The sequence below is a fragment of the Pocillopora verrucosa genome, chromosome 6, assembly GCF_036669915.1.
Source record: "Pocillopora verrucosa isolate sample1 chromosome 6, ASM3666991v2, whole genome shotgun sequence".
NCBI lineage: Eukaryota > Metazoa > Cnidaria > Anthozoa > Scleractinia > Pocilloporidae > Pocillopora > Pocillopora verrucosa.
In genome coordinates this window covers 8117112-8144420 of record NC_089317.1, presented here as the reverse complement: position 1 = coordinate 8144420, position 27309 = coordinate 8117112, and the positions used below count along the sequence as shown (strand labels likewise).

General features: G+C 37.1%; 1 protein-coding gene across 1 annotated transcript; it reads left to right on the top strand.

Annotated features, from left to right (window-relative positions):
- Nucleotides 1–560: 560 nt before the first annotated feature.
- On the top strand, nt 561–23370 carry LOC131799946 (uncharacterized). Its single transcript, XM_066167977.1, has 10 exons — nt 561–1242; nt 10784–10837; nt 11182–11244; nt 11640–12014; nt 14295–14546; nt 15082–15186; nt 15631–15723; nt 19126–19326; nt 20300–20377; nt 21095–23370. The coding sequence occupies exons 1-10, from the start codon at nt 660–662 to the stop codon at nt 21259–21261; spliced, it is 1971 nt and encodes a 656-aa protein (XP_066024074.1). The 5' UTR covers nt 561–659; the 3' UTR covers nt 21262–23370.
- Nucleotides 23371–27309: the final 3939 nt, after the last annotated feature.

The window sequence follows — 27309 nt, the reverse complement described above, 5'->3', positions numbered from 1 at the left end:
ACAACCCAATCTTACGTCTCGAGAAAAAGCCAACGATTAATTCACGAAAGCGTCACGCGTTGTGTGACTCTCTGTTAACTTGCAAGAGGAACCGTTGAAAATTTGACGGAGTACGGGGAACGAAATATGATCGATTTACAACGGTAAATATTTGAAATATGAACATTTTACACGTAAAATCAATAACTTATTCACATCCTGTGTGTCAGTTTCTAGCAAATTCTGCCGTTTTAGGTCTGCTTTACCATCACTGTTATTCCAGTCTTGACGTTTTGAATAACAGTGATGGTAAAGCAAGCTTAAAACGGCAGAAATCGCCAGAAAGTACAACGGTAACACAGGATTTGAGTAAGTTTTATCGATTTAACGTGTAAAATGTTCATATTTCTAAATATTTATCGTTGTAAATCGCCCATATTTTGTCTCATACTATTCCTTATAGCGTGTTCAAATTTTCAACGGTTCTACTCGACTTAACACCGAGTCACACAACGCGTGACGCTTTCATTAATTAATCTTTGGATTTTTCTCGAAACGTGAGCTTGGGCCGCCTGTGATTAGGCGTATTAAGCTCAGTTTCATTATGTTGATGAGCAGGGTGCGTCTTGATGATCATTAATTTTCGCCAAAGTAATTTCATTCCCCCTTAACCAACAGCTATGTCTGTTGTCGAATACCTTCGACTATGGCATAAGTGTAACACGGAAATCAATTGGCAAACTGAAAGTGAGTGGTTGAAACTTCTTTACAAACGGTATATTCCTGATGGCTCGGCAGACGATGTCACGAGCGTTATTACGTTGCTTAACAGGCTGGAGGAGCGGAAATTTATTGGGATTGATCGTCTCGGTGTATTGAAAGAATTACTAAGAGGGATAAGAAAGTGGAATCTCCTTCGAATATTGGAGCGATTCGAAATTAAGAGAAAGGACTACAGACAGTTACTGGAGCAGATAAGTCGTACACTCGAAGAGTCCAATGAACTGCCACGACTCATTTCAATCTGCAGAAGACAAAATCTGATAGTTCGTGAAAGCGAAGAACACATAGAAAATGTCAATGCATTATTCACAACGTTAGAACAACAATGCAAATTGGGGATAGAGGACCTCACTATCCTGAAAACCATAGCAATCGAGGTGGAGAAACCAGATTTATGCAGACTATTGGAGGAATTCGAGAAGAGGAGAAAACAGGAAGAAGATGCCGAGTGGTGGGACGACAACATACAAAGAGCAGGAGGTAAGGGACAGCTTCCAACTGAATTGCTTACTTTCGAATAGTTTTTAATAGTTTTCGAATAGTTTTTAATAGTTTTCGAATAGTTTTTAATAGTTTTGGTCCTTGAAATCGAACAGTCTGTCGATCGAATTTTAGGTTCTTGAGCGTTACGTTAATTATTAGACCTCAGGTTTAGGTCCGTTCAACCGATTTTCTGAGAAAATGCTGAGAGCTGTAAAATCAGTAACTAAGCTGGCGAGAGGGCCTCCTCTGTGTACTTTAAAAAAACGGCGAGACGCTGGCAAGTGAAGTTTGCTCCAGATAGCATGAAATTTTTACATCCTCTGTGCCTATTCATGCAAAAACTTACCACGGGATGAGACTCCGACAAGTAAACAAATGCTTGAAATTTTTCTTGAACTGCCTTTAACTGATATTGTACCACTTTAGAATTAAAATGTTCTGTTGAGCAATACTTGTAGGACATATCGACATTTAACATTATCATTTACCTTTCGAAAAACCGAAGAGGATAAGGTACGAATTTCTGGAATTTACTTAACCTACATATAGTTAATTCAGCATACTTGAATTGTTGTTTGCTAGAATTTACAAGCAAATTGCGAGGCTTTGCGTTGAAACTTCTGAAATGTGTTGCATTTCAAGGCAAAACCTCTATTGAACAACATTTTGGGATATAGTATATAGATTTAGCCAAGCCTAAAAGCGGAGCTCTCGTTAGTTTATTTCCCAGCCCTTTATACTGAATGACACTGTAATAAAACTCTTCAACACTGGCAGTGGAGGAGGGATTTAGGGACCAGTCCCGAGGGGTGGGGGGTGGGGGGGGGGAAAGAATTGACGAGGTCTGAAACCTGGGGACGATGTTCAATCAACTTGGAAAGCGATCAAAACGCCTGCTAGTCAGCGGTATTTTCAAAAAGCTTAAGAGCTTCGTTGTTGTTCCTAATGTTTTGAGCAAATTTTCGAAGATAGCTAGTTTCCAAATCAGTCACCTAAGTGTTACAGGAGAGTTCCCTCCTTTTTGAGGCTATCTTCAGCTTGATCATCCTATTACATGTGAAAAAATCAAGTGTTACTAACATATCCAAATAATTACCTGGAACAAGAGTTAATTATCACTCTTTTAATAACCTGCTTCTTTTAATTGTGCTCCAGAAATAATAATTGGTATTGAAAAGAAAGGAAGAAAGTTCTTGAAACATTCTATGTTAAATGAAATTTTGTTGTGAATGTTAATTGCAATGGCAATGAAAACATCTGTGAAGCTATAATAACAATTACCTTTTCATGAAAACAAACCATATTGAAGCAATATGATATGAATAAATTTAATCTCACCCAGTTTAAATGTAGAATCCAAAATCTAATTAACAAAATATCACAAATAAATCATGCCACCACTTTAGTGTGATTTTTTTTATGATGTGTGCTGGTACTTTTTCTTATGGACATCTAATTTTAGTATCTATCTTTTACCAGCTGACATCTGAGAAGAATCAAGTCTGCACTGGTAATTTGACACATTGCAGGCAAACTCTACAACTGATTAAATTTTATTTTATCAAAAACATGAAGGGTAGTAGAGGAAATTGGCTAGCACAATTTGAGTTTCCCTTTTTAAGTATTTTGTGATGTTTTTGCTATCATGTGGTAAAATTTACAGTTTCCCTCATCTCACTGCCTTCTGTTCATTCGTTTGTTTGCTTTCCTAACAATCATAACCATAAATTGTTGCCAACAAATGCAAGGAGCATATAAAATGTGTACAGTTATTAACCCTTTAATCCCTGAGAGTGACTAGCATCTAATTTCTCCTTTCAATATCACCCCTGAATCAAACATTAAGGTCATAAGAATGAAGGAAATGATCATAAACTGAAGAACCTCTTGATTGTTATACAAATTCTCCTTGTCAGCACACTAGGAAATGTATGGAGAACAGTATGGAGAATATGCATACTGAAGTTAAGATGTAAAGGGTTAAAGATGTCATGTAATCAGTTTTATGTATGTATAGTATTTCTTGAATATATGATTGTGGTAAGTGCAAGTGCCTAGTAAACATTCTATGGTCTTCCACTCTTCCACCTTGAAGGGTGTCTTGTGTGCATAGAAATTGAAGTTCAGTGCCTTTAGTAGTCTTTTTGGTGCAGAGATCAACAAAGAACAGCAGCCTTTTTAAATCTTTTTTAAGACACCTCTTCAATGGTAGGTACACACGACTGACATGTAAGAGTGAAGTTAATGTCAAGCATTAAAGTATGATTGTCAATTTTCTTTTCATTGCTTGCAACCAGCATATTTCTATCAGCTTTGAAAAATTCTGTATTCCCACTTTCAAAGTGAAGCATTTCCCATGAAAATTTAAGCATTAAAGATATGTTACCAGCAACAGGTTTTTCCATCATAAGTGTTTCATAACATCAGATTCTCGTCACATTTTTTTTTAGTATATTTAAAGCATAAGAATGTTTTAATTATTACCATAATATATATATTTTGGCCAAGCCTAAAAGCAGAGCTCCTATTAGTTTATTTTCCAGCCCTACGTTACACTGAATAAAAACTGTAATAAAACTATCTATTGGCAAGTCTTTGTATTATATTTCAACATTTCCTCAACATATAAACACTATTACAAAGTAATTAGTCAGGGAAATGGAAAACTTGTGGCATATACACCATGTTTGAAATGCCATGACCATAGTAAGCTAACAAGATTGAGGAGGATGTATGTGGGAATAGGCCCTCTTGTCTGTGTCAATAATTTGCTAATCACTCCTGTTGGCAATGTTTTGATGAGGTTGGGCTATCAAGGCAAAGGAACTGAGGATTTTAGCAGGCAGTGACTTTTTTTCAAGTCTGGAAACTATCATCATGAAAGCCATACTTGTGCCCGGTAACTCATTCTTATTCTGATAAACTAGTTTTGAGAAGGATACAATATTTTATAACAAAAACTCGATGCATAGGTTGTGCAAAAACCTTTAATTTGACTATACTTTTATAGCCAATGGTAAAATGTTAGGAGGGTCAGAGAAAAATAATCTGCCATACATCTGCAAGATTTGATGTAATTATTTTAATTACAAGAAAATTAACTCATACAAAGAGATCTAATAATATTAAAAAAATGATAAAATTTGGTTGAAAATTAGAATTCAGCACAGGCTAGATAAACAAGGTTCTTAGAAAAAGAAATGTGTATTAATGAAAAAGCAAAGCAAACTTTCTTTACAACACCTGCCTATATGGCATGTAGTAAAGTCTTTTGAAGTGGTCATAATCCCAGTTTCATATGTTGAAAACACATGCACATGCACATGCACATTTCCTGTAAACCTATGGTTTAAGCCTGTGATGACTTCGAAATTTTGATGCACACCTCAAAAGGAGAACAAATTAATTTCATGTTTCTATTTATTCAGTTTAGGTTAGTGAGGTAAAATTGAGTCAAACATTCAAGATGTACGATGACATGTTCAAGAAATTTTCACAACTAATTTTAAGGTTAGCTTACCTGGAACAATCATCTTGAACTGATGATGCCCAACAGAACTATTGGTGGGCAGGCTTTCCTTTCTTCATTAAAAGAAATAATGGTGTTATCATCTTTCCACAAGCTCAGTGGAAAGTGAGAGTGATTGAGACTGATAGTGTCTTTGTTACTTAAATAATTATCCAGAGCCAGGATAAAAAGTAAGACACCATCTGCAAAACTCTCTTACTTTAATTTTTTAACCAATTAAGCTAAAGCTTTACATTCTTGCTTTGTTATTATGTAGATGCCAATTACTAACTTTTATGCATCAAAATACAAAAAAAATGTTCTCTTCATCTATGTGCCCTGAACATTACAGGGGAGGAGGCAGGTTAAATTAAAAACGTGAATTAAAATAAGAGGGCCCCCATTAATTTTAGTCCTAATCAAAGGAGGATCCTTGTTTTTCCAGATTTCCACCCTTTTAAACTCACATATCTTGTGACCAATTCCTTATTTCAATGTTCAGTTTGGGTAGGACCATTGGTAAGACACCATGCATTAATGAAAGCTTGAGCTAGTGTATTTAATGCAATCTAAATAGTAATATTACATGTTACAGTATGGTAACTTACACAGCAAAATTATATAATCACACAATTCCAAACAAAAGAAGTTAGGTTATTGACTTGCCTGCTTCAACTTTTGAGGGCTTATGGTACTGAGAATAGACATGGTAAACAGCTACAATTAATACAAAGTTGAAAGTTTGAAAGCTAAAAGATGTACATGACAATCATCAGACCCTATGCATCCTAGCAAAAGAAGGTTCATCTACCACCATACCTTCTCCCAAATGTTCATGCTTACAGGAAATCATTTATTTTTGTCTCTAGGTGGTACTGTATTTACAATAGTTCTGCCAACACAAATGTATTTTTCTAAAGTTGTCTCATAGTACATGACTGTACAGGTCAAGCGGAAGGTTCCTGCAAGGGGACTAACATTTCAATTACCTCAGCAAACTGTAATCATCAGAATTGCAAGCCATGGTGTATTTACCAAGTGCTCAAGTTTCCAAATTAGTTACCTAATTCTTACAGTGGAGTTCAATCCTTTTTTAGGCTATCTTCAGCTTAATCATCCCGTTACATGTGAAATCATCATATGTTATTTTCATATTCAAATAATTACCCGAATCAAAAGTTATAATTTTTTTTTAATAACCTGCTACCTTTAATTGTGATCCAGGAATATTAAATGGTATTGAGGAGAAAGGAAAAGTGTTCTTGAAACATCCCATGTTAAATGAAATTTTGTTATGAATGTTAATTGTGATTGCAACAAAAACATCTGAGAAGCTATAACAATTACCTTTCCAGGTAAACAAACCATAATGAAGCATGATATGAATAAATTTAATCTCACCCAGTCTGAATGTAGAATCCAAAATCTAATTAACTTACTGGTAAATAGGAAAAAGCTCAATGTGTTTTTCCTGCCTCTATCATTCCAAATATCACAAATCAATCATGCCACCACTTCAGTGTGATTTTTTAGTGATGTAAGTGTGCTTTTTTATGAACAGCTATTTTAATTTAAGTATCTATCTTTTACCAGTAAACATCTGAAAAGAATGATGTGTACACTGGCAATTTGACACGTTGCAGGCAAACCCTGCAACTGATTAACCCTTTAACTCCCATGAGTGACCAAGGCAGAATTTCTCCTAACAATATCAATACAACATCAATCAGATAAGTGATGAGGATAAAGAAAAATATAAACTTGAGAAGAATTAGTTGATCCAATACTAAATTCTTAGAACTAACATTATAAGAATTGTATAGTTGACAGTAAGGAGAATTACAAACTTGAACTGGGAGTTAAACAGTTAAATTTTATTTGATCAAAAACATGAATGGCAATAGAGGAAATTAGCTAGCACAATTCAAGTTTCCCCTCTTTAAGTACTATGTGATGTTTTTCTATCACATGGTAAAGTTTACAGTTTCCCTCATTTCACTGGCTTCTGTTCACTTATTTGTTTGCTTTCCTAACAATCTTAGGTATTGTTGCCAACAAATGTGAGGAACATATACATGAAAATGTGTGTAGCTAATAACACTTTAATCCCTGAGAGTGACTAGCATCTAATTTCTCCATTCAATATCACCCCTGAGTCACACAAGAAGGTCATGAAAATAAAGGAAATGATAATCAACTGAATGACCTCTTGATTGTTTAACAAATTCTCCTTGCCAGCACATAAGGAAATATATAGAGAACAGTTTGGAGAATATGCATTCTGATATTGGGGTGTAAAGGGTTAAAGACATCATGTAATCAGTTATATATGTGTAGATTACTGCTTGAATATATGATTGCATTAAGTAGAAATGCCAAGTAAACATCATTCTGTGGTCTTCTACTCTTCCACCCTGGAGGTTGCCTTGTGTAACACAAAAAAAACCTTTTTTAAGACACCTCTACAATGGTAGGTACACACAACTGACATGTTTGAGTGAAGCATGTCAAGCATTAAGGTATGATTGTCAGTTTGCCTTTTATTACTTGCAAACAGCTTACTTCTATCAGCTTTAAAAACTTCTGTATCCCCACTTTCAAAGAAAAGCATCTCCCATGAAAATTTAAGCATTAAAGACATAAGCTACCAGCAACAGGTTTTTCCATTGCAAGTGTTTCATATCATCAGATTCTCATCACATTATTTTGTTACCGGTACATTTGAAAGCATAAGAATATTTCAATCATGTTCTCTTTCGCGGTCCTCTCGCCGTATTCTGCCTATTTTGGCGTCCTTTGTAACTTTCTTGCGCGATTTTCTGGACTCGCTTTACGCCGTTTACTTGTTGCTTTCTTTGGTCGCTCTGTCTCTTTATATCCAGCCTATTTTCAATTAAAACCCTCTCTCCACGAACTTGAATTATAACAATTTCCTCCGGTTGACAAAGCTTAAACTCTGCCGGTATTGTTGTCTTAAGAGTTGTTTAGAAATTGCAAAATACTGAGAATTTTTGTTCAACTACATCCTGACCAGTTTGATTTCCCGCTCAAAACGCGGGTGGCAAATTTCATCTACGAGCTCACGTGAAGCCCTCGTGCAATGCCTAACCGTGTGCCCGCAGTACGCTACACTGCAGCTCGTCGTTCGAGTATGCGCACTTTATCGTCTTCTGACGGTGTCTCTTGGCGTACACTAATGGGGTATCCAAGTTACGCACGAATCGCGCCTGCGCATTACCTTCTCCCTCGCCCTTCAATTACATAATGGCTAAGATAGTGCCCGTGGTACGGTTGGCCGCGCATGCTAAAAGTAGCACCTTGTACGGTCGTACGGTCGTACAACCAAATTTTTCGGCTTGATGGGTTACTACTATTTCGTATAGTTATGGGCCTACGCTGGAGCTCCGCTATAATTAAATCTCCCATTTAAATCTCCAATTTATCGAGAGTCAATTAAGTATAGTTTCCAAAAATCGTGTAGAAAGTTTAAAAGGTGCTTCACTCGTGCTACATATATGGATTTATCGTTCTTATTACTGATGTAATCCCGAGATTGTAACTCAATTAATTCAAAAGAAAATATTCAAGCAGGTTACAGAGATGTTCACGAATATTGTAAACTGATAACATGTTAACAAAACTTCCCTAAATTATGGTGCCGATACGAATTTGTCGTTCATAACCACTTATGAAATTCTGAGATTGTACCTCAATGAATTCAACAGAAAATATCCAGGAAGGTTACAGAAATGGGCTCTCAAAAACTGCTCTTGAATTCGAAATCTGCAAACAACAATTATTTACGCTGACCATGTGCTTACCAGCGTGCTTGTGAGCTCAAATTGCCAGGACCCCGTTTGATTATACGATCACAGCTTGGACGCTTCTTGCAAAATTTAATGGCTATCAATTTCAGAGATTGATTCTTCAGTTTCCAACTGTAAGAAAAAATTATCGTATCACAAGCATGTTCATCGTAACCCGAGCATTAAGTACGCCTCGAGATGTTGAGCGATGAGAAAGTGGCTCCATGTTTTGTGAGAGAAACCATTTCTTGAAGTTCGAACGAATCGAGTAGAAAGCATGAAAACAAAGCGCTGAAAAGTACCATGACCAAACAATGAAATTCACTCCTCCCGCAGTAGGATTAACACCATTTAACCCGTGAATTTCTTTGAACCACACATTTGCGCTCGGTAATTTAATTCTTAGATGTTTGGCGGGTTCTCACATGATTATAATACACACAATATACACTCACAATATTGACAAAATCAAAATACTGCGTCAGACTTAATGTAAACATGAACATCGCTGACTCAACTCCATTATATTTCAATTTTTGGAAAGGCTGTTACAACGTTCTAGGGGTAAAACAACAAATCTTCTACAAAGCGCGATTTTAAGATAAATAATGTAAACCATGCGATAGCTAACTCAGGAGAGAATGATAGAAACTTTCTCACGCCGTTCGCTATCATTTGAAAACTTTCTAGGCAAAACACTTTCCGTAAGATAACTTCTTTTCCCATAACATCACGACTGTATTAATCATTCCAAAAGACAGAACAAGAAATAACGTGGAGAATACGAACACTTTGAAATGTTACTCGAGCGATGAACCGGCGCGAGGGTTTTGACGCAATGAATGCCATTGTTTTACGGAAACGGGATTTGAATTATAAACTGAAGCTAGTATCAAACGAAGATTGGCAAAAAAGGTTTAAATTTTTCTGGGCCTTAGTGTGAGAGAAAACCACTTTTGTGGTTCGCTTCTCTTTGTTGATGATCACTTTTCAGTCTGTTTTCTGGAGTTCTTTGTATTTCCTTCTCACGTTACTCTTCGCTAGATATTCGCCTCTTTACGTATCCCTTTTCTTGTTCTCTTTCGCGTTCCCCTCGCCGCACTTTGCCTATTTTAGCTTCCTTTCCAACTTTCTTGCGCGTTTTTCTCGACTCGCTTTACGCCTTTTACTTCTTGCTTCTTTGGTTCCTCTGTCTCTTTCTTTCCAGCCTATTTTCACTCAAAACCCTTTCTCCACGAACTTGAATTATAACAATTTTCTCCGGTTGAGAAAGCTTTAGCTCTGCCGGTATTGTTGCTTTGCGAGTTGATTAAAATTGCAAATACTGAAAATTACTGTTCAACTACATCCTAACCAATTTGATTTCCCGCTCAAAACGCGGACTGCAAATTATTCGCTCATGCGGCTTCACATCTACTAGCCCACGTGAAGCCCTCGCACAATCGCACCTGCGCATTACATTCTCCTTGGCCCTTCCATTACGTAATGGCTAAGATAGTGCCCGCAATGCAGTTGGCCGCGTATGCCTAAAGTAGCACCTTGTGCGGCCAGTCGTACGGTCGTGAGTCCAAATTTTTCAGCTTGGTGAGTTACTACTACTTCGTATAATTATGGGGCTACGCTCGTGCTGGGAGCTCCGCTATAAATACTTTGAATACTAGTCATTGTCCTAAAGAATTGTCCCAAAGAATTGTCCCAAAGAATTGTCCCCTCGCCGCGAAGCCTCATTTGATTTCAGAAAGATCGCTTTGTTATTTTTCAGCCGTAATTCCCATTGCGTTTAGGAACGAAATATCGTTAACTCTATAGCTAATTTCGTCGCTTGGAAGGTCGTACTTCTCATTGTTTTTTCGAAAAAAGTATTGTCTAGCATATCTACATTTCATCTTGAGTTCTAAAAGGTATATCCCAATCGGGATGGAACAGAAAAACAATGTTGAAAGGTTTGAAAACTCGCGGTTAAAACTGATTTACTGACCCACCCCCTGTTGGTTTGTCTTTGATTTCCAAGTAGGCTACCGTTGGGAAAAAATTTCATCAGTAACAATTTGCCGACTGAATCCGATTTGACTAGGGTAGAATTTCGCGAAACCGGACGGAAAAATCCCTAAGGCCAGACAACAAAAGGCCAGACAACAAAAAAAAATTTTGAAAAAATTTAAACCATAACAATAGGCAAAGTTTGATATGATTAATTCAATGATTGATTTGTTTCACATTCCAGTTGGAGCCGCTTCTGTTCTTTCTCGTGGAATGATTATTGTTGGAAAAGTAGGAGGTAAGACATTGTTAATTTCGTCGCTTGAAAGATCTTAATTATCAATGATTTTTCGAAAAAAGTATTGTCTAGGATATGTACATTTCATTTTGAGCTCTTAAAGGTATATCTCGATCAGGATAAAACAGAAAAACAATTTGAAAGGTTTGAAACTTCGCGGTTAAACTCGACAGGAATTTGCAGCATGAATTTGCAGGTGAAACTGCACACGTCATGATATACATGGTACGGCCGTGAGTACATAAGGATTTTTTTTCCTGGTTGCTGTGTAGAAATTAGTTAAGACTTGCGCCCATGGAATATTGTAATTGTTAATTCAATGATTGATTTATTTCTCATTCCAGCTGGAGTCGCTCTTGTTCATTCTGCTGAAATAATTGGAGAATTGATAGGAGAATTGATAGGAGGTAAGACAGTGTTGGTTAATCTTGCTGAGAAGTAGAGCCTAATTATGTGGAACCTAGAACCTGAGACAGTAAAACCCGCCGACACAGAGCAAGACCTGTTGAATACCTTATGTCTATGGTCCATCCACTTCTCTTTATTCATGAGCCACCTTGTCGTCAGTCTCAGTAACGTATAACGTTCGAAAATAGCAATCCACTCTACTTAAGTCTTTGCTAGACTCTCAGTTACTGGAGATAAGCAAAGAAGCGGGAAAGCGAATTACGCGAGAAGTCTGTGAAGGAGTGCTCTCCTTAGCCAACTCTCCCCAAACGTTTGTTTCTTTGCCTAGCTCCGCTTTTTCGGTGGACTCCACAAGCGGCTGATGTAAACCCTGTGATTTCTACATTTTTTACAGCTGTTACAGCTCACTGTAGTTTCCGCGATCTTTTTGATGCTACCGTGCTCGTCGGTGTATGGAACATCCTTTACAATTGTCGTGACGTGGAAGAATTTTCCAATGCTATGAACACAGTTGTTCTTCCATCGCGAAATTCCTTGCGTGCAATTCGTGAAGGATCGATCCGATTTACGATTCAAGCAGAAAATGTTTTCGCTCTTGACGCACTATGGCAAAGTTATCAGGATAAAACACTACAGACAAAGTTACAAAAGTTTCTTGTTACTGAAGAAATAGAGAAGCTGACAGGTGGTGAAGTGAGATTGACTGTGGACATCGACGAAGATGAATACAGAAATGCCAAGTTGGATTTAATGATATCAGGAATAGAAGGTAATTTCACCTGAAATAGTCCCGCCATTGTGCATGACTCCTTGTTCGAGATGAATTAGAAACGTCTCTTGTTGTATCTTATAACGGTACGAATCACGGCATCTAGAAGATGTGATTTGAAAATTAAAGTTGTTGCATTACGATCTATCTAATATTTTTCCTCGTATACGATTTATTGAAACACATCACGAGACTGTAAATAAACCAGCTCGTACATAACCATCCAGTTCTATACTCTAGCTGATGTTTCTTGATTTAATCTTACCTTTCGTGAGATAACAGTATTCGCTTGAAATTGTATTCAATTTTGGCGCGAATGAAGAGGCAAATTTGCATGTTGACAAAGGACAAATGTACGGTTACATCTTTAGCCAAGTGGGGTTGGGGGAAGTTACCAGGTGAGCTTTAAGGATAACTGTTTTTCATTAAGTTTTTTCCGCCCTTCTCCAAGACATCATGCACTACGCCTTATCATTATTGCGTACGGGTTGATTATATCTACATGAGCTAGAATTCCTTTGTTCTTTTGGAGGAGAATCGATTTTAATACTTCTAAATTATTTGATAAGCGCTCTTTGTTCGCAAACGTACTTCCTTATCGCTAACATAAATTGTTTTAAGTCCAGATATTTGGGTTTGCAAAAAGATCCATGGTGCAATAATTGAAATTGTAGACTTGGTATAGTTCATCTTTTTCAGCCTGATCTGTCGCGTGGGTTTAAGGAATACCTGTGAATCGCAACATCACTTTTTGTGTTTGTTTGGTCGACCGACAGATTGAGCTGGGAAAGAGTTGTTGCTCATAATGGATCAAAATGTCCAACGGGTTGTTCTTTCTCTTCACGTAGCAACAGCCTCTCGATTTATTATCCAAATGACAACCGCAATTCCTCCGCGAAAAGAGCACTGTGATATAAAAATCATTGACTTTAAACGAGTCGATATTTCTGTTTCTAAAACTGATTCGAAAAGTAACTTTGAGTTGTGCTCAAAAATGCAATTTTCAGACAACTTAAGAGCAAATGTGGCCAAAATCGAACTTTTTCAAAATATAAAGGTAACAGCCAAAAAATCAATTCGGCTCATATGCTCAAGTTAGGTAGGCCTTAGAGAGAAACAAATTTCCTTTGGTTGAATATCTCTTTGTTTTCGGGAAAATCGATAATAACTGAGTTCCGCAAAAATCCCGCCTATAAAGCTCAAAATTTCAGGCGAATCTCGGAGCGTCGCAGGAAGAAGAGGTATAAATATAAATCTGTGGGACGTCGGCTAGTTAAAAAGTTTCAGTGAAAATTGTGGTTTGGACCTTTATACAGCTTTTTTATAACTTTGCTCTAATGCACATCTGCAGTAATGGGCTATGCCCTTTGGAGATCTTTCGCTTTATCCATCTTAAACAATAATTTAAAAAATACCACGATTCATTTAATCTTGAGATTTTTAATTATGATCGGGGTTTAGATGATTGTTTGCTCTTGTTTCACATATTTAAAACTTGACCTAAGTTCCCGAAGCCACATGTTTTACAGTCCAATGTACTATTTTTTGAAGAGTTGTCGATTTCAGTAGACCTCATTTTATCCGACGTAAAAGTTTAATTAAATCGCGCTGAATCATTTCCCAAAAAAATCCTTTGTAGATCGAAAAGAACTGCACTTTGCCTTCCAAAAGCCAGATTTTCAGCTAATTATTTTGTGTGGCACATAGGTACATAACGGGTTACTTTTAGCCTATTTTTTTATGTAGTCAGAAGTTCGTTGGATAAATTCAATTCCCTTGTGTAAATAAATCGTCAAGGATTGCTCAAATTGCCGACAAAATATATTTTGATGCTGTTTTTTAAGATTTGGTACTTTTTATCGGTCCAGATAGTTTTTCAATTTGTGACGCAACGCTCCGAGACTCGCGTGAAATTTTGAGCTTCAAAAGCGGCATTTTGGTGGAATTCAGTTATTATCAATTTTCTCGAAAATAAACGATATTCAACCAAAAGAGGTATGCTGTGACTTATTTCCCATTGAGACTTAATAAACTTTGAAATATGGGCGAAATTAATTTTTCAGCTGTTGCCACCAAATGTTTGACCATTGGTGACATTCGTTCTAAAGTTTCACTTACCTTTTGGGTTATTTATCACTCCGATATATATGATTTATTTCCGAGAGCTTGATGATCATCCAAGTGAGGAAGAATGCTCAATGTCTCAATTCTCTTTTGCAAATAATGTGGAACCCACCGCTTCATTCAGCTTTATATTGCTTTTTTGACTATAAATTTTAGAGATGAAACTTGAAGAGAAAAGAGGATTAAAAGAACGGGCAAGTTCTGATTCAGACCTTCTGATAGGTCGAAACTTGACCACAGCCAATGCAAAAGATCCTTTTCCAGAGAGGGAGTTTTTACCATTAGACAGAAGAGCGCGTGTAGAAGAATATTTGGATGGTCTTCGAGAGACCTTCACCGAAATGACACTACCTGACAGCGGAGTTGGGACTTTGAGTCGTGCCTCTTCTGAATATGAATTTGACGAAGGTGAAAGTGATAGCTAGTCTCCATTGAATGATAATTCTTAATAGAATAGGTATGAGTTGCCGAGAACTATAGCTCGATTCTCGCCGAATTCTTACCATTGAATGTCTTTCCCTCTGGGCTTCGCGAGTCAATTGTGATGTAACCATAAGTGTTCATGTCAGATACCCCAGTCTCAGAAACCTTGCTTTCGTGTAAATAGTCTTGTTGGTTACTTGGGGAAACGCCAGAATCGTTACAGAACTGGCCTTTTTACTTTGATGATAGTTGGATGTAAAGACTGTCTCGAAAAAAATGTAGCCCAGGTATGAGAGCACATCCTTCAACACTCACTCGAACACGAAGGACAAAAGAAGCATGTGGCGCATGAGGAATCGAGTCTCAGATATTTGCATTCCGAGGCTCAGATCTACCACTGAGACTCTGCATTGAGTTTGGCCATGAAGTGGTTGGAAACTTAGATTTCTTATATTTCTTTATCGATTTCTTTGCTGAGTTCAAAACTTATCATCTTCTTATTCTGTTCATAAATCCTCAGGAGACAGACTTGAAAAGCTCGACCAGGTTGAAGGGTTAATCAAAGATGTCAGTGAGAATTGGGACAGCATTCAGGAAGCATACAGAGATGCATACCCGTCCGAAGGTTATATGATCAATTGATTATTTTCAACGAATTAATCATACTTTTAATTAGTTGATAAGATGATTGACTTTTAAAGCTGTTACTATCACGGACAATACAAGTTTTCTTTTGAAAAAAATACACACGAACAAAGGGCTATCTTGATGAGGGTTTAATACTGGTTTAATATTCTTGTTGGATTTCGCCTGGTGGTCATGTGTGGCTGTTCTAATCGATAATGGTAGTGAGTTCCGAAAGACAGGAGCAGTATGAGTGAGGCACGATCCCCAAGCGTAAAGAAGTTGACTCTTGGAACGAACAAAAGACGAATAGAAGAGCATAGTTAGCAGCTGATGACAATAGTTCGTTAATATAGGGTGGACTACGACTGTTTCACGAATTGAAGACCATTCTGTTTGATATGAATTTGAGACTCAGAAATATTACATCCTCAATTTTTTCCAGGACGTAAATATCGTAGCATAGGGAAAGAATTGGAAAAGATCAGAATGACTCTAGGAACCTGGAGAGACATGGAAAAAGAGTGGATGATTGCAGGTCAGTCTCATAAAAATCGAATGGTTGACTCTAGAACCGTCACCATTAGTTAATTTAGGGATAGTACTTTATTATGACAGAGTGGCTATGGGTTATACTATGTACTCATCGATTCATTGGGCGAAACTGACCGAGAGCCAAATATTTACCCTTTCAGCTTGATCAAACTTAAACAGTAAGCATTTAATCATATGACCACCAAGTGTTGAAAATTTCAAAACTTTCGTTTCAACTTAAAAAGGACGTACTTGTGTTCAAAAGAAGGGCGAACTGGACGACTGATATATAGATTTAACTGTAAACACTTTTTTCCAATGAGTCAGAGCAAGAAACTCATAATTCACTGAGAAGCGCAACTCATTTCCTCATTTGTTTTACTTCAAGTTGAAGTTCACAATTTTAAACCGCGTTGTTGGAAAATACAAAATAGCCGTGTGAGTAGCGGGCCGGACGGTTTTTCCGGACCGGCTTTCATTGTGGTTTTCTTTGGGATTGCGTGCATGAGGCCGTCATGTGATAATTCTACGTGTTACGTAGCTGACAGCGCCCGTGGGCAAGACGAAGCGATTCCTGGCTGGCCGAGTGGACATAACAGGTCCATTTTACCCGCTTGTGATTTCTCACTTTAATCCCACCCTAGTAAAAAAATTGGGAGCTTGTGCAGCTTTCTAATTAATTTTAATCAATGTTTTTGACGTTTACCCATCAACAGTGTAAACCTATTAAATCAGCTGTTTTTTTCCAATTTGTCAAGTAATATCCAGCGCTCAAAAAAAAAACGATTTATTCTTGATTCTCATTGAAGTCGGCGAGATCTTTTTGCTATACAATAAAAAAATCCTTTATTGGCCAAACAGTCAAAGCGCCCCCATTTGGAATTTGTTTTTTAATCAGTATTGGCGTAATCATTAGCATGTGTATTCTTACTCAGTGGCCTCCACATTTCATATACGTTATATTGTTCAGCTGAAAAGTCAAGTTAAAGGTCAAGATAAGTGGATATAAGTCTCTTTCATTGGCTGCGATCCATAAAACGCACAAAAAAAACAAAAAAAAAAGAAAGGAAAATCGGCCAATATCCAGCCATCTTGACCTTAAAGTGGTCAATAACGCGTATGGAATGTGAATGAGAATGAGTTAGAATAAACCTGCTAAAAATCATGGCATTACTATAGCTCTTGCAAATTAGGACACTCTTTATGAATGATATTTTACAGTACGTATCGCTGTATATTTATTTGCCTTTGGATCTGAACAAACACAGGCATGGTGCAGAATGGCCGGTTTAATATTCATAACGCATTAGCAGTGCATTAGCATAACAGCAACGCGATGGAGCGCAAAATTTGAAAGCCGGTAATCAACATTTTAAAGGAAATGGCGCCAGAAAAAAACGAACACCTAACTTTAATTTTCATTCTAAATGGGTCTCAGTTAGAAAAGTCAACACTTGTAGGCTGCAAAATCAAGATGGAAGTACACTTATTTAATCGAGACGCTAACGAGAAGGACACGACTTCTAAAAACTATTGAAAATTTGTGTTAAAATGTGAATGATTTTGTAACCATTCTACCGTATGCGACAATTCAAAACTGTTCAATTTCTATTTTAAATTTCTAGTTTCTGGTCCAACTTTTTATGAACTTGTAACTTTCAAAAGTTTCTTTATAAAGGAAATACAGATACTAAGCTTAAATATCAAGAATAGCGGAAAAGGATTTACCTGGAATTTGCGCTCGCTGTATTTCGTATCACATAATGAGCAGAAAATGAGCCATTTTGCTCATTAATATATATGTATTCAGCTTCTCTAAGTTCCTGAATCTTGAAATTAGAAGATCCTCGCAGCTAAGAACACTACTGAAACGAGTAGTTGTAAGTAGGACCTGAAAAAAAGTTTCAGGCCCGTACGGGATTTGAACCCATGACCTCTGCGATACCGGTGCAGCGCTCTACCAATTGAGCTAATAAGCCAACTGGGAGCTGAATCTTGTTTTAGCGCCGCCTGCGCCGCTCCCTTGGGTGTTCACTAATGGCTAAAATGTACTTTTCAGTCTGCCGGATTTCGTTGTGATCTCTGACGAACATTTACGATTGCAGCCGACTGTCAGAGTTGTAAGCTATCACCAGAGAGAGGAAATATGTTTGGGGCTCGGAGTGGTGATTCAATGTGCAGATAGATATTTGACGTTGTAACCAGCTTGCTCATGTTCTGAGTAATCTTTCAAATCCTGCACAGTGGAAAGAGAAAGATGAGTGCTGGAGAATTTCACTCATGAGACAGCTGCCAAATCCTTTTGGAATAACTAAAATAATGATAAATTTTTGAGCATCGGTGAACGCGTTTATCGTTGTTGGGTTTTAAACATCGATTTGAATGAAACATTTCAGTGCTCATCATTGAAGAGAAAATGAACGTAAATCAGCGTGTTAGGCCGCTGAGAGCACGAACAGAACGGAAAAAAATTTTGCTCGCGCCTTGTGGCAAATAATGTAAAAGAATTCACATCAACATTTCACGCTTAAGGACTAATTGATATTTTTGTGGCTGTGTAAAAAGTCAAGCGCCGCTGCGAAAATTTGAGGTGCGGCCAAAACTATTTCAGCCACCAAATTTGTCTAGCACAGGATAAAAGGAAACAATGATAGAATAATATTTTTAAATGACAGTATTTTTGTCAAAAAACGAAAAAAACAAAACAACAACTACAATATTTACCAGTCAACTTTGAATATGAAGGTTTTTTTTATCTCCATTTAGGCCAGTCAGTCTGAATTAGCCAGCGGATGAACATGATTACAACCAAATTCTTATTTCGTATTTGGTATGGCTCAGACTTGCACTTTTTCAGAACTTGAAAGCTTACTGTATCGGCATAGCAGAATTAAGAATTTGTTCATGCTTAGCGTGCGTATATCGAGTTATAGATGCACGCGGGAAGTTTGGAGAGCACAAAAAATACGTAAGAGTAACTTGAGGCGCAGCCGAGAGCAACCCTAGCTTATTGAGTGCTCTCCAAACTTCCCAAGTGCATCCATAACTCGATATAACAGCGACAATGACCAAAAAATGCTCACGTCATCTTATTTACGCACGGGCATGCGTAAATAAAGATTTTGTTCATAGCGGCTCAATAGGACTTACATAAGGCAAGCATGTGCGCTATGTTAACAGCCCCTTTTAAATTTCATTCATCCCTCTTCTGGCAGTTGATTCATTTGAACTTGGAATTAGGCCTCTTAGAATCAGTCGGCCTTTTATTGGAATAAGTCTACTGATTTAAAACACCTAAAACAGCAAACCCTAAGTTGGGCAATTCACCAGCAACCATCACATTTCAGTATCGTGGTTAATTATTATGTATTCGTAAATATTGTTTTTCTTTTTTGTTACATTGTAGAACCTATTTTGACATCGTCAAGCAGTGCTGAAGCTGTTATACAACAATTGAAAAACTCTCTACAGCTAGATCAAGGCTTTTTCAAAAATCCAACCAGAGAGGACGAAAGAGCTATCCGTGTCTTCGCAAGAAAAGCCAAAAATTTAAAACGATTCGACGTGTTTAGTTACTTAAAAGAGATCACACCACCAGGAACAACAGGTTTGTTGTTTAATATCATTTTCTTTAATCCTTCTCAATACTTATCAATTGATTTTTGAGCAATCATAACCATGATGCCTTGTGAACAAAATAGTCAGAAGGCCTTTAACATCAAACTCTTTTTAATCCGTGAAATTTAAGTAGGAAACAATTTGCATAACAAAGGAACACTTTTAAGTTTGCAAGACATCTTTGGATATTGCTTATGTCATGTTCAGTTGCAGAGTAATGTCCTTGTTACTATTTGAATCTAAATTTGAATATAAGTTATCGAGTTACAACGTTATATTACGCAATATAGATTCGTAAACTACTTGAATAAAATACAACGGAAGTATGGAAGGCAAACGTGGTATTTTGAAGTAACCCAGGATAAACCAAAACAGAAAATACCTTCCGTTAAACTAATTTCGCACTAACTTGCTTTTAAAAGTTTTGAATTAAGAATAGGGGAACCATTTATAGAAAGGAAAATTCTTTACCTGGCGTGGCCGTGACAGTTATCATCTATTCCTCTGTTCCCTTGAAAACACACAGCCTTCTGTTTCGAAGCAGTTGTAGAGCATGAAAGACAATCGAAATGTTTAGAAAAAAAATGACTGCGGGAAAACTGGGCTACCGATCTTCTCGCCAACTAGCAAAGAAAAAAGTATCAGTTGGGTTAATGATAAATGGTGCAATTATTCCGTTTCGCTCAACCAAAGCTGAAAAGAGAAAGTTAGTCGCGAAAAAACAACGAAGTTCAAAGTTCTTAGCATCACATCGAAAAAACGTGAGCGAGAGGCAATACACGTGATGAAAGAATAAACAATGATAATGGAGGGGGGGGGGGGGTCCTCATGAATTCCATAAATCTTAGTTGCGAATCATTTGACTTGTGTGGTCGAATCTTTATTACGATTCTATGTTTATGTTTGAAGCCATTGAGTCAAAGTCAGTATTTATTCCTAAGGCGATTCTTCTTTTCTTTCAGGTCCTCAGTTACCTGAGAATATGCTCATCAAGGAGATGCCAAGAGATAATGCATATACTCTTTCAAAATCTTTGAGAAGTAAGTAACCTTTTGTGAAATAGTCGTGAAATAAGAGCCACTACAAGGAAATACATTTATTCAATGGCCTGTGGTATGTCCCAGGCTATCCACCCTCACGGTGATAACAACTTTTTTCGAATCCAGCCTGGATTAAGGTGACCCAATTTAAGACGTGGGTGCTTCCATCTGCGACCTAATGGTAACCGGCCGAGAGACACATTCCCTTTGTAGTCACTTTTATTGAACCAGTAAACTTGTGGAGTCACCCCGTATCATGTAATGGAACCCTTTGCACATTTTTTCAGTCTCATACTTTGTATTGCTTCTTTGTCTCTGTTCATCAGGAAAACAATAGTCGCAAGGCGTTTTAACAACACATAAAAAACTATATATCACCAAAAAAATTATTAAATTTGGTCTTCTCGTTTAAATAAGAAATATTGAAACAGCAGAAAAACTTCTGTTATCACTAATGAGTCTGGAATAGTGTCTCTTCTTTTACAACTACTCTACCAAAGTAGGTTGAGTGCATCACATAGACCCGTACTAGAAATAAAACCATACTGCAGATATGTTATTCTTTTTTCATTACAATGGTCCATGAGGATAATCCTACTAGCAATTCATAAAGTAGGTCACTCATATAACTTGATGGTCTAGTGGGCGTTAAATTATAAACAAGTCATATTCCACGACGCACAATTAAGATGAATGTTTGTTTTCTCTATTCCAAAGTTTTGGGTGGAGCGAATAAACTGGGTTTGAGACCAGAAATGATGAGACGCCGAGAGGGCACTTCCGTAATGGATGCTCTCGCCAACCGACACGATTTAAGAACAGTGGGTGAGCTGTATGACTTTTTATGTGAACATGGGCTGCTTTACTTTGCCAATTTTCTTTGAATATCTCAACGCTACCAGCCCACGTGGATCTGTCGATCTCATGTTTTCTTACTCTATCCTATGAGATGATGAATCAGCTCACCCTCACCACAGGGAACAGATGATTTGCTGCTAAAGTCAGTCATACTAATTTGACATAATTATCTATTCCTATAATTCCTCCGACTGAGTCAGTTAGGTAGAGTTGGTTATTATAAAAAGTTATGTTAGTATCGGAAGGTAATTTAATATTGCACATAATTAAAGTTGGCATTAAATTTTCTCTACATACATAGATACATCAACTTTATTTATACACGACGAATGATAAAAGCTAAACGCTTATGGGGTCGTATGTTTAGTTACCTAATAAAATTAATAAGAAACTTAATAAATAGCTTAAGGCTCTTAACAAATACTAAAACCTCATACAGTTGTAATATCTTAAAATCCTAAAAAATATCTAAAATCCTGATTGTTAAAATCAACTGTAGAAGCTGATTCTACTTTAAAAGTGAACTCTGTGAAATCTTTAATTTTTCTTAATCTAGAGCTGATAGTTCTACGTGGCTCAGAAGTAATATCAGAGTTTTTCGATGTGATTGCATTCCAGAGGACTGCCCCCCCCCCGTAACTAATAGATTGCTGTAAATAACCAGATGTAAATCTAGGTACAACAATACTATCCGTTCCCCTAAATGCATAACACGACACCCTCTTGTTAATGATACTAATACATAACACTTAAATAGAAATTTTCCAGTACACTCTCGGGAAGAGATCTTGATTTTCTCAGCAAGTTAAGCTTGCTTGCGAAGCTCTTTTTCACTTCTGACAAGTATGGTGACCATGTCAGTTTGTTGTCGACCGTCACTCCTAGTAAGCGCGATTTTTCAATCCATGTTATCAAGGAGCCCGCCATAGAAACAGGCGGAATAGGTCCGATATAATTAGTCATGAGTATAGCCTCGCATTATTTAGAGTGTGGTGTGAGCCTGTTCATGAGACACTGACTGGGTCCCAAATTCTACTCTCATTAGTAACTTACGTTAGTTTTCTAATCGACGCTAGAAATCATTACCTATAATTAGTATTTTAAATAGTGCTTGTCTTTAAAATGGTAGTAGCAGTAAAATCTCACGTTTACATGGTGTTTCCATCGGGTTAGAACTTACAATTTTTTTTGAAGGAATTAATTAAACTATCTACGCTAGCTAGAAAAACCGAAAAAAAAACTGTAGTCAAAGTCAAACCTGCTTTTCAAGAATACCGTGTATATTAATGTTGTACTAAAAAAGTAGACGATCTCAGTTTCAAACATGAGTTTTCTCAATTTCATTTCAAACTCACTTAAGGAGTTGGATCGTTTGGTTTCTTTCGGGAAGCTTTTCCATAGCACAGTCCTGCTAAAGCTTAAACCTCGTTTACAACAAGCAAACGAGTTTTATCTTTGACCCGTTCATATATAAACGAGCTGTTGTATTTTCAAACCATAGAGGTGCGAGAGTTTGTTTTGCGACCAGCAATTATCAAGTGCGAGTTCATGGACTTATTTGACCAAAAGAGAGAAAGCAGATAGGCTTTATCATTACACTAACATTCCGGTGAAAGATTATTTGACGGGTCTGGTGGCTTCAATTCTCGGCAAAATTTTCAGAACATCAACGACAAAACGGCTGAAAAAAATAAATCCAAACCGAATTCATTTATTAAGGCTGCAGTTGGTTTCAATATTGTTTGAGCGGTTGAGGAAAAGCTCAGAGAGTCGCAATTGGTATATACATACATATATGAAATATGTGTTTAATCTATTGTGAAAAAAAAAATATATGTATATATTTTTTTTCCACAATAGATTAAACATATTTCATAAAGCCTTTTTCGCCAAACAAGTTCTGATCAGAATAATAGATGTTCTCATGGCAGATAATACCTAAACTATATATTTGCACTTTTTATCAGTCGCCGATGAATAGTGTGTGAAGTTTTCGACGCGCATGGAGGCTTTTAGGTCAGAATTTGGCAGAATGTGAATAAATAAATCTTGACATTGGGATTTGCATCCTATCTATATGATAATCCTTATATCAATGACTATGAAGAAATTGTAACGATTGATTTGAATTTGCAAGAAATAAAGATTAATTGTGGAACAATTGTTCTCATACATTTGAGAGAGAAATTAGTCCCCATGAATAGCAGTGCATAAGGGGAAACGAGAGTCAAATGATGATTACACCCCTCCCCCCACCGTCCCGTCATCTTATATGAGGGCCACACGTCAGCGAAAAAGTCTGTCATCAACTTAGGCTTTCAAAATGGTTTATCATCCCATAATAGCTCTTCATGCTCACGTAAGTGGGTATATCTTTAGAAAAACCTTCGTCGGTTTCACCGCCGATAACATCGGGACAAAGTTTTCTTTTTGCTTCAATGAATTTGCTTGTGCTCCTGGTTGGAAGTCTTATCTTCAAAAGAGTAACCTCCTCAACCCTTTTATGATAAACATGGCAGATCCAGTGTTTCAATGACCCTGGCTTCGCTATGGTTGGATATATCATCGGGCTGAATGTGGCGACATCAGTATTTATTCAAAACTGGTGAAGTTGTCAATATTAATTTATTTACCATCCAATGCTGCTTTGAGCTGCCACAGCTAATAACGGTGAGGCGGAAAGGCAACTAATTAACAAATAGATTCCAAGTTGCCGTGCGTCTGTAGATCAATAGATCACAGATGACGTCAAAATGTGATAAGAACAATGATGTTTTTACCACATTTTGACGTCCTCTGTGATCTATTACTGAACAGACGCACGGCAACTTGGAATCTATTTGTTTTATATAATAGAGAATTAAAATATACGGAAAAAAGGTATAATGATGACGTCATCTATACGTCTGTCCTCCAATAGATCATAAGTGAGAACCAATCAGAATGCGTGCATAACTGAGCTCATTATATAATGATAGATAGAATTTCATAACAAAGTTACATGAACGTTAAGCTTCATCAGGCATGCGCGGAATTATTCTAATTTCTTGTCTCGTTATATCAGCTATTTTGGTTTCTTTTTGCCGTGACCAGTGAGAAATGTATTTGATTCTTTTAAACTCAGGGTCTGCTTATCTTTAAGGAGGCTCGAAAGGGTTTTTCGTTGTTGCAGTGTTTGTGAAACGATGGCAGGTTACAAAGATGTATATTTAATGGGGCGGGCAAACTATATGTCTCCTTGCAACTCTATTGCTGGGCTATACTTTGAGGGTACTTGTGACGTCATATCAGTTACCATCGCAACGCACAAGGTCCACAAAAATGTCCACTAAATTTTAGTTTTTGTAAATTATCTGAAAAACTAATTTGGTGACCTACCATTTTTTTTTCTTTGTTGGAAAGTTCCCTAAATTCTTTAACTTTCCAGACAGTATGGAAAAAATTTATCTAGTAGAATTAAATTTATTTAAAGAAAATACGATTTATGGCTTACAAAAAATTCTACTGGATAATTTTTCCCGAAACTTTTATATTTGAAGTGCCATCGTGAATGGTGCGTGCATGCAAAAAATCAAGATAGGTCACCGAACAAAATTTCGAGCTTGAAACAAATGTATTTCGCAGATTTCATTTCCGGTTCGCGCAATTTCAAGCAACATTTAACTTCCAGTGTGCTCATTTTGATTCATTCAGCTGACGCGTGCATCTTAGATATGGTGTGTGTAGATTGGGCGCGCGCGTGCATCTAAAAACCCTTTCCAGCCTCCTTAACAAAGTTAAGGTGGGGTTTGTACCAGAATATTATGATTTGCCTATGCTAGGAAAACACTGTTCCTCAGATCTCCAGTTCGTTGGTTAAGATTGTCAGGGGATTTCATAAGCGGAAATTGGAAGGCTCTGAAGAGTCACTTTTCTGCATGAATCGTTATTTTCGAGAAGTTTTAATTCTCAGCTTGTTTTATGTGTTTAGATAGTATACATAATTTTTCCAAGTTTTCAGTTCTGTTGAAATCTGTGCCTTGATTTGGTAATAAAAAAACAAAGACACAACTCTTCGCACACCGAATACCATCTAGGCCGTCAACTAACGCGACGAAATTGTTCTGTTTTGGCCATTGGCAGATGATATCGCGTTGCTTGGTTGTGTTGGTGATCAGTCACGTAGAACTTGTCTCTGCTCACTTGATTCATCAAAAACGAAGGGAAAGAATGAAATAAGGATATCCGCAGCAAAGATAAGTGAGTATCTGGGTATCTTCATTTAAAGATTTTCACGCCAAAGGCGATGGAACACAGTTGAAACAATTTAAGAGGAAGTGGAGGGTATTTTTCGACAAAATTCGTCGAATTATGTTGAGGATGACATTTATCGAAGAAAAATTTCTCAGGTAATTGCCCAAAAAAATGTGTTTCTTCACAAAAATCTCTAAATCACGTGAAGGGCATTAGAAAATCGTTGGTTTTTTTACTGTTAAGGCAATTGTTTTAACGCTAGAGTACAAGACTACTGACACTTGAAAGTACGAAGCTCAATTCCGCCGTTTGCCTTAAGAGTCATACTTAACCAGTCTATGAGGTAGTCATTTTTCAAAAATTATTTTCGATCAGAGAATGTGTAGTGAAATACAGTTTGCAAAGCCCGGCTAAAAAGTGAGATTGTTTAGAATTTGCTGCTATCGTAATCATTTTACCAATTACACTTGTTCACTTTCCATTTTATGCCAAAATTCAACTGTTGCGTAAGTACCACTGAAGGCAGATGAGAAGATGTTCCACTTATTCCGTTTGGCTTTAAGCGGTTTCATTGACATCCATTAAGTTAATTGGAAGTGGGTATCCTCAAAAGTAAAGATTAAACTACATTTCGAATGAAATATAGATAAATCTTTCATTTTGTTGGCTCCGAAACAGTCCGACAAGTTCACGGCAAATCTTAGTGGAGACCAAATCCGGGTTTTTATCCACCTGCTATCCTTTGCTCGGCTTGTTTACCTACTAAGATAATTTGGTATTCTTGTTCTAATTCGTCGGCTCTGACGAAGGGCTAAAGCTCGAAACGTCAGCGTTGAAACTCTTAACGGTGGCCAAATTTACGTTATCAACTCAGTTGATAATATCATATTACGTTTTTATATTCTTCCACCGACGCAGCACCACAATTTCCTTAGAAACCTACTCCCTTTATTACTAACCAACTGTTAGTAGTAGCCAATCGGCACCATATTAGCTGCTTTATAAACATGCTTTCACTCACTTTGGATCCTTTTTCCTCCCATTTCCATTATCACAACATGCGATTATCATTTCGAGTACAAGTAGATTATCTAGAAAAAACTGTGTTAAAACCGTTTGCAGTATTGCGTAGGCCAAATGTCGCTAGATAGGAACTCGAAGTTCTAGACTGAACCTATCAAGTAAGTTTTCTCCTTTCCTCAAGAGAAGGAAATTTCGGTCCAAACAAACCTAAAGGAAATAGCTAATTCTTTAAGACAGGATGAGACATGATTCCAGAAGTTAGACGATATTTTGCAAGAAACAAGCAAATGCTCAATGGATTTCGCCGCCTGCTAACAGAGGAGGCATTTTTTATTGGAACTCTCTAGTCTTTGAATCCATCGAGGAACGAAATGGTAGATAGTATTACCATATAATCTAACCTAACAATCCCACAAACTCAACTACTTTATTAAATAACAAGTAATATTGTTAACAAGGAGCGACTCGTAAAGGCTGAGTACAGTATTTATTCTCGATAAACTTATTTAAGCCCGCTACAGTCTATATCTTAGCTACCACTAACCCAAACTCACAGTTCTCTCCGTCTCTTGATATTAACAATCATCCACTGTTGCTGTCTCTCACGGTATAGGTTTCTAAACAGTCGATCACTCCCTACAGCAACAACTACTACTTATACTACTACCACTAAGTCCTTATATACATTCACAAAGTGTTCTGGAACATTCCAGAAGCTTACAAAAGAACTTTTTTAGTAGTGTTAAGTAATACCTGCGTGGCTTGATGAAATGTTCTTGAAAGTTCTATGGTACGCATGTCAGCAAAACTACGCAGTC

Coding starts and splice junctions, on each gene's coding strand:
- LOC131799946 (XM_066167977.1), top strand. CDS start 660: ATGTCTGTTGTCGAATACCTTCGACTATGGCATAAGTGTAACACGGAA. Junction 15,187..15,630: donor AGATGCATACCCGTCCGAAG/GTTATATGATCA, acceptor AATTTTTTCCAG/GACGTAAATATCGTAGCATA. Junction 15,724..19,125: donor AAAAGAGTGGATGATTGCAG/GTCAGTCTCATA, acceptor GTTACATTGTAG/AACCTATTTTGACATCGTCA.